The sequence below is a fragment of the Poecilia reticulata genome, linkage group LG5 (genome assembly GCF_000633615.1).
Source record: "Poecilia reticulata strain Guanapo linkage group LG5, Guppy_female_1.0+MT, whole genome shotgun sequence".
In the NCBI taxonomy this organism is placed as follows: Eukaryota; Metazoa; Chordata; class Actinopteri; order Cyprinodontiformes; family Poeciliidae; genus Poecilia; species Poecilia reticulata.
In genome coordinates, this window is record NC_024335.1 from 5554490 (window position 1) to 5567147 (window position 12658).

At 38.8% G+C, this 12658-nt stretch overlaps 1 protein-coding gene across 2 annotated transcripts; it reads right to left on the minus strand.

Annotated features, from left to right (window-relative positions):
* Positions 1–1272: 1272 nt before the first annotated feature.
* Positions 1273–11368, minus strand: hyal2a (hyaluronidase 2a). 2 transcript variants are annotated; one of them, XM_008408657.2, is made up of 4 exons: positions 10696–11368; positions 7777–8740; positions 7223–7312; positions 1273–2851 (listed from the first exon to the last, which is right to left on the minus strand). In XM_008408657.2, the coding sequence occupies exons 2-4, from the start codon at positions 8704–8706 to the stop codon at positions 2456–2458; spliced, it is 1416 nt and encodes a 471-aa protein (XP_008406879.1). In that variant the 5' UTR covers positions 8707–8740; positions 10696–11368; the 3' UTR covers positions 1273–2455. The 2 variants fall into 2 exon arrangements, with proteins under 2 accessions (XP_008406879.1, XP_017160069.1); XM_017304580.1 differs by lacking the exon at positions 10696–11368 and having other exon boundaries at positions 7777–9770.
* Between the last annotated feature and the right edge of the window lie 1290 nt (positions 11369–12658).

The following is a 12658-nucleotide window of genomic DNA, read 5'->3' on the forward strand; positions in this document are numbered from 1 at the left end:
ATAAGTCACAAAGACTTCCTATTGAAACTTTGCTTTCATTTGCAAAAGATAACAAATATGTACCTTTGTAATAACAAAGTCAGATCTTGCCATTAATCCTTCCAGTGATTTATACAAGAAACTGCACAGGCTCACAAAAAAAAACACTTTATTTGTAGTGACAAATCAGAAGAAAACAGCATGTATTTCTGCATGCATAGTTATAGCAGTTTCCAAACTTACCCTCAAATGAAGTTCTTGCTTTGTGATTCTGAGGTAAAAATACACACGCACTGTGAGCTGTATAAAGGCATTAGTAGTCATGACTCAGACATACAAATAAAAACCCAATACATTCAAATAAATAGAAATGCGTGGAAAAACACACGACGCCAGAGAGTGGTCATTTTGGGAGGTTGAATTTTCTGGTGTGTATGCACTGCTCCAAGCTGATTTAAGTGCTTTATTCCCACTCTGACCACCCAGCAAGAAACATGTTCCTTCACTTTATTCAACACATTTACAACAGAAGCTTCAGATCCTGCACAGAGACGAAGAATCTGACACCTTGGGAAACTGACCCAGGGGGAAACGGAGAGCAAAATGTAAACAGTGTCATTTCCAGCGAGCCCTCTGCTGTTTAAAAAAACGCTTATCATTTATAAACAAACATCACTTTTCCATCCCGTTTGTTTATAATACAGTTTGACTTTCTGTCATGAAAGTTTTGCAGTAGAAAATTACTCACTAATCCCTCTTTGTGCTTTGTGTGCTGTGCTTTGCAAAAGCCTTGATATCTTCTGTTTCACATTTTGTCACAACCGCAAACTTTAAAGCATTTATCAGGGATTTACGATATGGACCAACACAAAGTGTTACATTACTTTTTAATTCACTTCTCATGCACATCATAAATCTGGCTTTTGTGGCAGAAGAGGAAGAGACAGATAAATTAGAAAAAATGGTGAAAGAAACCCTGTTAGATGCTGCAAAAGGATTGAGACTTGAGTTCCCCTTCCTGAAAGATGAATGCACTGCAAAAACACAAAATCTTACTGTTGTTTTTTTTTGGTGTAGTTTCTTAGTACGCTTAAAATAAAACAAAACTAATGTACAAGTATCTTTTCAGCAAGATATAGGAGCTTGTTTTAAGACAAAAAGTCCTTGATGTCGACAATAAAGTTGTATCACCAGCGGCAAATAATTTCACTTATAAAATGGAAAAATTGTCCACCAGTGGAACTAGTACTACTCTGGCAATATTAAACAATTAATTAATTAAAACTTTTTCATCAATATCAATGAATTATTAATTTAAAAGAAGCTCTTGCATGAGAGTTTTGTTGTATTTCAAGATATTTGCACCAAAACCCAGGCCAGAAGTGTCCACGATGCGTGTCCACTGTGAACCTTCTCAGATCTTATGCACCATTTTGTGCTGGTCTATCATATAAAATATTAACCAAACACACTCAAGTTTCTGGGACAATAAAAATGTGAAAATCAATGAAAATAAATACTTCTGCAAGGCAGTGTATTTGCAGATACAGTGCAGCTTGAAAGTTTGTGAACTAGTTGAGTAGCTTAGATTTTTCTTTTTACCATGATTTTCTTATTTTCTCATTACCAGTTTTTGTATATGAAATGTCAGGTTTATGTTCATCGATTCCATTTGCTTCTCTTGAGGGAAATGTGTGAATTGCAAGCAGACTAAACGACACATGGAGTCAGAGTATCTGCAAACGTAAATGAACCACAGTTGCACTGGTAAAGTCAACTAGGTAAAAGACTCCGGTGAAACACATGCGAGTGCTCGAGTAATCAATTAAGCAGACCAATCAAATGAGACGTCCTTGACTATCAACCAGGACTATCAACAAATTCTTGACCAGAATCTCCTGCCATCAGTCAATGAGTTGTAGCTGGGACAGAAATGGATTATGCAACAAGACAAAGACCCAAAGCATTCCAACAAAAGTACCAAAGAATGGCATAAGAGAAAGAAGATTCGCACTCTGGATTGGCCCAGTCAAAGTCCGGATCTCAATCCCATAGAAATGCTGTGGCAAGATCTGAAACGGGCAGTACATGCCAGATGTCCCTCCAACCTCTCTCAACTGGCAGAGTTCTGCAAGGAGGAGTGGACAAAAATCCCAAAAAGCAGATGTGAAACACTCGTTTGTGGTTACAGAAGAAGTAATGGCTGCAAAAGGAGATGCCACAAGATGCTAACTGAAAAAGTTCACATACTTTTGCACTTGGCAGATATTCTGTTTTTGACGGATAAAATAACTTTTGTTGAATAAATAATGAAAACATGCATCTCTTTTTCTTTGTGTCCCTTATTTACAAGGTCTGCTTTATAATTTGAGGTTTGGATGTTCGTTTCACATGATTATTATAATTTTTCTTTAGAAAACAATGACCACATTTGGGTGGTTCACAAACTTTCAAGCAGCACTGCATGTCCTGGACATTAACACAGGAGGAGCACAACGGTTATCAGGAAGATGACACACTGGAGCGCTGAGGTTCTGGTTCGAGTCGCCGCCCCTCTTTGGTGCAGCGGGTCTTTGTGATCACAGCCTTTCCCCTGAAAGCCGCTGTAGCACTGGCACTGAAAGTCCATGTCAAAAAGCATCTTGTCTGGGTCTCCCAGCTCGCTGGCGACCGTCAGTTTGCCGTTTCGCCTCTCGATGCGGTGTGTGAGGGGGTTAAGGTGAAGGTAAACATCACTGTCCGGATGTTTGCGAAGGCAGCGGCCGTGGAAACCGCACAGGGTCTGGCTGCAGAGCTCTGCTGCCGTGGAGACGTTGAGGAGGTATCGGCTCAGTGTGTCTTGAAGATACGTGTTCAGGTCAGAGCAGGTGGTCTAAAGGCAGGAAGAAAATTTATATTTACAGCAAATGTTAACATTTTACATCACAACTGCAAGCCACTTCTTGTAAGAGTAAATATAATATGGCCAAATGCATTTAAATAATTGTTTCATAATTGCTTATTTAACTGTAAAATTTGTACCTTGTGTTTTATTTTCTAAATCTGGGCTCTTATTTTGGTAGTATCTTTAGCGGAAGTAAGTTTAACTGTTGAAAATGGGGAAGAACAACAAAAAAAAGAAATGCCAAACTGGTTTGAAAGTAATTTTAAGCTCCTTGCTGATGTTTTTTCCACAGCTGTATGTTGTGGTAACTGGATTGTGGATAGGTTTGAATTGAATACTGAGAAATACATGGTCACCGTTTATCCATGTCTTTGAATACTAAGCACAAAAATTAAATCTCACTACTGTTTTTTTTTAACTAAACTATGTTAAACTGGGATTAATTTACATCCCAGTTTAACCTTTGAAGATAAATTGAAGGCAGCATGAGCCACTGCTGGTTTTTAAAGATATTGTTTAAAGGTATCAGTTATAGTCTCACAAAGAAATCTTTGAGGTCTGAGTTGATTTAGGCCCTGTCCATGCTTTACAAAACAGATTTTCTGCTGTTTGTTCCTCCTACCTTCATACAAGTTTATGGTGAGAAAAACTGATATTTAATTTTAAAAAAACATGCTTTCTGGAGTATTTTTGGTGTTATCTGTGAAGAGTTACTATCTTGAGGTTATTAAACATGAATAAGAGGTTTACTTTACACATACCCACAACTCAAAAATGTATGGGGAGCAATAAAGCTTTCCCTTTTAATTATATTTTAGGCTACATCCAATGATTGTTTCAGTTTTCTCATAAAAGTAGAGAGACATTTTGCTTACAACCTGTACCAACATTTCTCTCCAAGAACAAATCGGTAAATAATGTGTCTATGAATAATGTGTTCTAAGGCACAAAGACATGCTCGCACCAAATTACAGCCTTGCACAATAATGGAAGAAGCTCCTGGATTGATGGATTTTACATACAAACCTCTGTTCTGCCAAGTGAGCACAGATGTGCAAACAGGGAGAAAGCAGACAGGAGGGAGGAGATAAAGATTTGAACTTTGCACAAGGTTTTTATATCCCACTTTCATGCAAACTGTCCCACACTGACGTCTACACACTCTGAAGCTAAAAGCAGCCCATCAACTCAGCAAAATAAGAAGAAAAACTTATGCAAACGTTAAATAATCACACTTTTGTTTGAGTCTATACAGCATGTGTTTTTCTTCATTTTAAACAGTTTCCTCCTTCCACCTTTAGCAGACTTTAATTTTCCTTCAGACAAGCATCTTCTGTGTATCTGCAGAACAAGTGGCTTACAGTATAATTAGTGACTGACTCAGGGTCCTGAGTGTCAAATGACTTCACATGTGACAGAACAGCAGAGGATCACAACTCCAGATGAAAACTGCCTGCCAAAAGTAATCATACCTGTTCAACACTTTTTCTCATATTACAGCCAAAAACTTTGATATTTCAGGGGATTTAAGTCAGTGTTTCCCAACCCTGGTCCTTAAGGCTCACTGCCCTGCATGTTTTAGGTCCTTGCTTCAGTCCAGCTGATTTCAATAAATGACTGATTAACAGGCGTTTGCTGAACTGCAATCAGTTGAATTAGGCACATTAAAGCAGGGAAACCTCTAAAACATGTAGGACGGTGTGCCGTGAGGACCAGGGTTGGGAAACACTGATTTAAATGACAGAACAACCATCATCATAACAAGAACGGCAAGTGGTACAACATTTTAAAATAATTACAAAATACAAATCTGAAAAGTGCGGCATGCATCTGCCTCTTCTAGTTAATTTCCCATAAATTAAAAGTAGGCTACAGCGCAAAGTTTAGGCTGTAATCTAAAGCTTCGGACATCTCAAAGAGTGCTTCAATCCATAATGTGAAACACCAAATTTCCCCATCCCCTCTGTGAAACACGGTGGTGGCAGCATTATGCTGCAGGCATGCTTCAGAAGGACAGGAGAGTTGGTCAGATTTTATGGGAATGTAGTAGAAAAACAGGTAGATTTTTAAAGAAAACTAGTTTGATGCTGCAAAAGACTTGACGTTGAGTTGGAGCAGAACAACAACCTAAACATGCAGCTGGAGCTACAATGAAATTGTAAATAAATATTTATCTTTTAGAATGGGTTAGAACTAAATCTACTTAAAATTATGGTGAAAATTGAGCTAATCTGCTAAGGAAAATGGGCCAAAAATATTAAGCATTTTGGATCCCAAACCACTTTAATGAGGAACTGGTGTTGATCTGCTTTCTCTGACTTTTGATTTTTTAAGTTTATATCTTATATAATGTAGTATATTACTGCCGTTTGTGACTGATTATACATTTCTCACAGTCACAGATATCTTTTATATGGACTGATTGCCCATCCTGTCTCTGATTGGCTTAGATTCCCTTTCATCTCTAAATAGACACATTGTTTGAGAAGCTGATGACGGCATGCACCCGAAACGCGTCCAATTTTTGCCCTTATTTAAAACCTAAGACTATTTTTATGTAGTTCTTCAGAACCAGACAGTCATTTACTCTTCTCCTTTTTACATTATGCTTGTGCTCACTCACTTCCTCCTCTTAAAAAGACTCGGTCTCTAGATGTCCAAAGATAATAGAGATTTACCCCAAAAGGCTTGCAGCTGAGATCACAGCATAAAGTGGTTCAACAAAGTGTTAACTAGGAGAACTGAATAAAATACTGCACATTTAAAATAAACAAAGAAAATTATGTATCCATTTCCCTTCTGGTCCACCTGCTTTATGTTGGCCTATCATATAAAATCCCATTAAAATGTACCGGCCTCCATGTTGAAAAAAAAAATTTCTAGATTAGGCATCAGTGACAATGTGCCTAATCCATAAAGGCAGATCTATTCAGTCTAATTCTATGCTTTATTGTTTATTTTACATTATATTTATAATCCTTAATTGTTCTTTCTGAACCATTTGAAAGGTTTGCTGAAACTACTGTTTTTATCAGTTTCAGTTTCTTTATTAAATCATTTGCATTGGCTGTTGTACTCTTAATTGCGCTGACTGAATAAATTAAAATTGTGCTTTTACGTTTGACAAATCTTGTGAAGACATTAGTGTATTTAAGTGTGCTGTAGTCAGGGGTGGAAATTAAACATTTTCTCCACCAGCCACTCAGACATTTCACCAGCCACTGTTTTTTTTTTCTCTTCTGATTACAAACCCCACCAGTACAAGCAAATTATACAAAATATATGATTTATTCTTACTGATTTACTGACAATAAGTTTACCATACACATACATAATAATTTAACATAAAGCACCGACACCTTAACAGGGTTGTAGAGCAATAAGTTCATTTGAAGTAATTACTACAGCAAACTTTAACTACATAATCCTAACATTCTTGTAATCATATATTGAACATTTCCACATTTTGGATAAACCTCCCCCTGATAGTTTTTATTAAAGATGTGGCTCGTCATTTATAAAATATTGTTAAATGGTATCAATAACTGTTTTATTTGTTTTCCCTTACTTATAACGTTTCTATTGAAATTCACAATTATTACTAAAATATCTCAGAACGTGGTCATTTTTACCGGGCAGCAGCAGCTAATCTGAACTCTTCCTCAATCTGTCCCTGGTCTCTCATAATCATCATCCTCCGACGACAATAAAGCCCCTGGATCGCTAATTCTCTCTCCATCTCCGCTACTGAATCTGCCGTCAAAGTTTGTGTGGTAAACATATCATATATTTCATATATTTCAAACATATCATTTTTCTGAATTGGCTTGTGTGCTTTTTTAGCTTTTGTCGTAGTTTTTCTGACCCGCCCCATCTCATATCCTCTCACTTTTCTCGGACTCCGGTTAGAAGCTAATGACAATTTATAACTTTAGAGGGGAGGGGCAAGGAGAACCGAGAGATTTCATTGGATAAGCCCCATGTTCGTCAATAAAATCAACCAATGTGCTGCCGCGGTCGACAAAAATTTTAATATACTTTTTTTTGTTAAATCATGACAGCGTAGGCCCGCCAGACGGTCAGCTCTCCCCTGGACAGAAGTTCAAACTGAAAGCTACTTTTTTTTTTTTTTTGTCTGTTCAAATTGTCAACCCGCTTTTACCCGCATTTGGCCAGTGGCGGGTGCTAATTTCCACCCCTGGCTGTAGTAGTGCAGAGTTACCAAATGAATCTGTAATTCAGTATGTTTATGTCTTAAAAAAGAAACCTTTAAAGCTCTGTTTTTCTGTATTGGATCGGTATAGGAGGTGAAAAAAGTGGACCAGACAACCTGTGAAGCGTGAGTCAGTTTGTGCTTACTTTGTTTTTTCCATGTGTTGCATCTCCCCACAGGATGATTCCTGCAGCTCCCAGAGCGACACTCTCCCCGATGGTGGACACCAGGTCAAACTAGAAAAGAGGATTCAGCTCTTGAAATTCACAGGTCAACAGAAATTGAAACTTAAAGAAAAAAAAAGGAAACAAGGAAGAAAAAAAAAAGAAACAAGCTTTTATTTTTTCCCCCTTTCTATTTTTATGGGTGATTAGACAGATCTTCAATGTAACCAACACCCTTCCTGCTAGCTCCACACAAATTAAAAGGTATTAGGGACGTCTGACTGCTACCAAAACAGGAAAGGACTGCGCCTGCCGATAAGGAAAACTGAAGAGCTGTAGCTTCACTCAGCATGGGAGGGGGGTTGTGAGCTAGCGCTCCTCTGTGATTGAGATTTGTTTGCTTGAGGGAGGACACAAGTGCATTATATTAACTTTCCACACAGTCACTTAAAGGCAAGTGTAAAACAGGATATGAGTGTTTCTGAATGATAATTTAAACGTATCAGCAGGAGAGGCTAAAGAAGGCGGCGTGTCACCTCTGTCAGCTGTTCCAGGGAGTTGGCGTAGGTGGGCTGGGTGTACACAAAGACAGGACGTGCCACCTCGTCGCCGGATGAAGCCAAACGCATCCCTTCCTTCACACGGTTCCGCACAAACTGCCGTCCTGGGGAAGAGGAGCGCAGCACTTTGCCCATGTAGACGGAGGGGAAGAGCGCCGTGCTCTCTGTCCACAGCCACTTCAGCTGCTCGTTGCGGGCCACCTCCACGTCAGGGCAGCGGCCCGTGTAACCCTCCAGGGAGCGTAGGTAGTCGTGGTTGTAGCAATCTGGGAACAGGTAGAACCCCCACAGATTGTTGGGTCGCAGGTGTTTGGCGTGGCGTATCGTGTCCAGCATGAACTTCTTGGCAGACATCTCAAACTCCAGCTGGGCCACTTTCCCCACCTGTTCTTCGGCCCAAGTTGGGTTCTTCTGGCGCACCAGTTCACGGGAATGTTTGCGGTAGATGTCTTTGGGTCCCCAGTTTCGTATCCAAAGAGGCCGCCACTCTTCCCAGTCAATAACCGCTAAACCTACAGCGTCCCGGTTTGGTATGTACTTATCAACACCTTTCTGCATTTCGCTGAGGTGCTGCGAGAGACTGGCGATCTGTGGCAGCCCCCCGCGCACCGGCGTCTCATCCTCCTCAAAGTAGGGGTACAAGCCCAAACGGTCCTTGTAGAACATGGTCAAGTTCTGCCTGACGAAGCCCTCATTTGGTGTGGCCACAATCTGGAACTGGTCCAGCTGGAAAGAAATGCTGTGCCAGGGGCCACATTCCTGAGTCGGGACATTCCAGGCGAGGAGAAGGGGCTTCTGGGAGAACAGGGGCCATCTTGTAGGTTTCACTTCCAAAGCGCAGACGCCGTCCCCGAGCAGAACAATCAGGAGCGGTAATCTCCAGTCACAAAGAGTCCGATACAGCATGTCTTCAGATGTATCTCGAGTGTCCTTCTCGGCCCTACAATGTAGACAGGAAAATTTAGGTTTAGAAATTCTTTCGCTGTTTGTTTCAATTAGGACAAAACCTGAACTGCTTGACCATGTTCTACAACAGTGTTTCTCAACCCTGGTCCTCACCGCCCCCCTGCCCTGCATGTTTTAGTTAGTTGAAGCCACTAACTTTGCTGTGAGAGGTTGAGCGGTTAAAGTGTTTCTTCTGTCTACATTTCCCCGAATGCTGGTTTCAAATAATCAAACAAAGCTTCAATATCAAACAGAACTAACCAGAATAGATGAAAAAAAAATGTTTTCAGATGACAATTTAATTTAATGAGAGGCAAAAAATCCGTTTAAGCCAACCTGACCCTATCTGGTAAAAGTAACTACCCTCTACCACTTAAAAGGTAAAGGTAATTTTATTTTATTTATATTGCACATTTTCAGCAACAAGGCAATACAAAGTGCTTTAAATAGAACCTATTTGACAACAAGAGGCTAAAAGTTGTCAAACAGCAACACATCATGACCTGACCTGATCTAAAAAAAATTCAAGGACAAAAGACAAAATCGTTGACGTATATCAGCATGGAAAGGGTTAAATAACCCAAATACAAACTCTTAAGGGAATAACAAACAAACATGGTGGTTGTGTGATTATCAATGATTTTTAGTACTACGAAGTTTTCTCTCCATATGGAGTTTTATCAAGATATTTTGTGGTTCTATTCTATTATAATAGCAGTCTGGGAACAGGTAGAACCCCCACAGATCATAAAGTTTTTATGATTAAAAACTTTTATGATAGTTTTTAATCATAAAAGTTATGATTAAAAACTATTTACTTCTTCTTTTTTTAGGTAACTATATGGCTTTGACTTCATGGCGCCACAAACATAAATACTGCTCTTGAATTCCCATTTGAAACAAGCTTCGTCAGGATGCCACTTACTTCAGGAAGACTGATCAACATCAGTAAACCGACAACAGTAACCAGATTTAACTGTATTTTTTTAACTTACTGACATCAATTGATGCATTCATGAAACAGTGAAGAAAATAGTGAAAATAACATTTCTAATACTTTAAGTTTTGTTTTTCTTTAATTAACCAAAATTGATCAAGACAACAATAAATCAAAATTCTTATCATTTTAAGGAAGTTTTTGTGATAAATGACAACATAAATGCCAACCCAGATTCTCCAGTAGAAGGAGAATGTTGGACCATTCGCTCATAACCTTAAGCTCAAACTATGAGGAGGTAGTTGGACCATTTCAATCATCTGTGTTGGAGCAGACACTCATCTAAAACTGGCAGGACAGCGGCACTGAGGCAGGTCAACGATCCATAACGCAGCAACAAGTCAAACTCGGTTAAACATGAAAAAAAACAAAAACAAGAATTTAGACTGACCTAGTTCAAGTCTGCAGTGGAATAACCCTAACCACAAAACTCTCCAATCAGAATAAATTTAAATAGATGAATTAAAATTTCTCAATACTCAATGCCAGATATTGTAAACACTTGCTGCTAAGGTTGGAACAGCCAGTTATTAGGTTTTGTGGGGATAAAATACTTTTTCAACTTTGTGTATAAAAGAAACTGCATTACTTGTACTCAATTTAAAGTATTACAAAGTTACAAAATATTAATAAAAAACACTATATAATCGCCATTATATTTAAAAATACAATTAACAATTTAAAAGGAAGTTAACAAAATTTTGTACAACCGCTTTTAATTATTGTCAAACTTGTCAGATTAACAGTTTTTACTTACTGAGAACATATAGACTTTGTCATGCATTTCTAATTTATATGTAAGCAAATTAACAAAACAAAGATTCAAAAAGTCCTGCAGTCGTATCCACTAGACATTTTATTACTCCGCTCCATATTTTTCTTTTTCTTTCTTACAGTTTAGAGTTTAATAACAGCCAGTAAAGCAGTTTTGAGATCCAAGTGGATGGACCTACCTTTAACAGCAGACTGGGGAAGCATTCCCATAAAAAAAAAAAAAAAAAAAAATCCCAAAACTTCAGGCGCGTCTCTCCAAAACAATCATTTCCTCCGGGTGAGGAAGCAATGGTGGAAAAACTTTAGAAAGGCATAAGAAAGCGTGCTGGACCGTGTCAGCTCGGCTCCCGGTCTTCCCACGGCCACTACAGCGGGGAAAGAGTGAACTTACCCCCCGCGATGTTGTCAGTTCAAACTCCTTCAGTCAGAAAAGCTCAAACCATTTTCAGGATGTTCCATTCAGGCCGGGAAGAGAGGGGGACTCTCCGGACATCCTAAAAACTCCGTCAGCGCGTTTAATTTCTTGGATAAAACGCGTTTCCTTTGCGTAACTCCTCACGTATCGGATGAGTGATCTAATCGACCTTAACTTGGTGGAATTTTATTCACTTTGTAGGAGTTAATTTATTGGGCTCAGCCCATAATGTTTCAGTCCAAGAAGCTGACCAGCAGGAACAGTGAAACAGACACCCTAACTATACCAAGATCCACGCCAGGACAGCTTGCAATGTCCCAAAAATAAATTCACTAACGACATTTCAGATACGTTATATCCCGCAGTACACATGGGAGCAGTTGACTGCTGAATTTGAACCCCGAAACTCAAAGATTTTGATAGTTGTTTTTTTTTTAATTATCAAAATGCAGACATAAATGTGTGAGTTTGCAGTTTACGTTGCTATAACTTGATGTAAAATGGATTTTATTCAGATACTACTGAATAAAATCCATTCAAATCAGCCGCCATTAGAAGTCCCCCAATTAAAATCTACATGCATGGACTTTAAAGAGGACCTGTTTATGGAAAATTCACTTTTTACACATTTTTATTTGTGCTTCTAGAAACAATCTAAGCACCAAAAAATATATAAAATAAAATAAAAAAAACATCCAGACATTTTCTAGCAATAAATTAATGTGCTTTGGTGTCTAGAAAACAAGCCATTTCAAAAGCTTCTCTATATTTAGAGGTAAAGGTAATTTTATTTATTACCTTTTAAAGTGCTTTACAGGAATACAAACAAAATAACAAACCAAAGCAAAGAGCAAAAGAAGAAAAATCTAATAATGTGATCCAAAGTAAGAGATTAAGTCACAATAGGCACTGTCCTGTTACCTAGCAACCCAGGCAGAGCTCCGCCCATTTCATTGTTCGAGGATCAGCAGTTTGGTCAGCAGGTTTAGCCATTTTATGCACTGCATAATAGCTGCTGTTGTTGACTTACCGCTTGCTGCATCCTGGCTGTGCAGGAGGCTCCACTTCTGCTGCTTCTTTAAAAGTAGTGAAAATGACCTGAAGAGCGAACATTTACAACAAAACAACTAAGGTCCCAAAACAGAGACAAGAGATACACCATCCATAACTACAGTCATGGCCAAAAGTTTTGAGAATGATTCAAATGTTAATATTTACAAAGTCTACTGCTTCACTTTTTATAATGGCAATTTGCATGTACTCCAGAATGTTATAAAGAGTGGTCAGTTTAACAGCAATTAATTGCAAAGTCAATATTTGCCTAGAAAATGAACTTTATCCCCCAAAACACATTTCAACTTCATTGCAGCCCTGCCTTAAAAGGACCAGCTAACATCGTTTCAGTGATTGCACCATTAACACAGGTGTGGGTGTTGATGAGGACAGGGCTGGAGATCAGTCTGTCATAATTAAGTAAGAATGACACCAGTGGACACTTTAAAAAGAGGCCGGTGCTTGGCATCATTGTTTCTCTTCTGTGAACCATGGTTATCTCTAAAGAAACACATGCAGTCATCATTGCACTGCACAAAAATGGCCTAACAGGGAAAAGTATCGCAGCTAGAAAGATTGCACCTCAGTCAACAATCTATCGCATCATCAAGAACTTCAAGGAGAGAGGTTCCATTGTTGCCAAAAAGGCTACAGGGTGCCCAAGAAAGACCAGC

Coding starts and splice junctions, on each gene's coding strand:
- hyal2a (XM_017304580.1), bottom strand. CDS start 8,877: ATGCAGGGCAGGGGGGCGGTGAGGACCAGGGTTGAGAAACACTGTTGT. Junction 7,313..7,776: donor CCCTGGAACAGCTGACAGAG/GTGACACGCCGC, acceptor CCTCTTTTCTAG/TTTGACCTGGTGTCCACCAT. Junction 2,852..7,222: donor CAACACATGGAAAAAACAAA/GTAAGCACAAAC, acceptor TCCTGCCTTTAG/ACCACCTGCTCTGACCTGAA.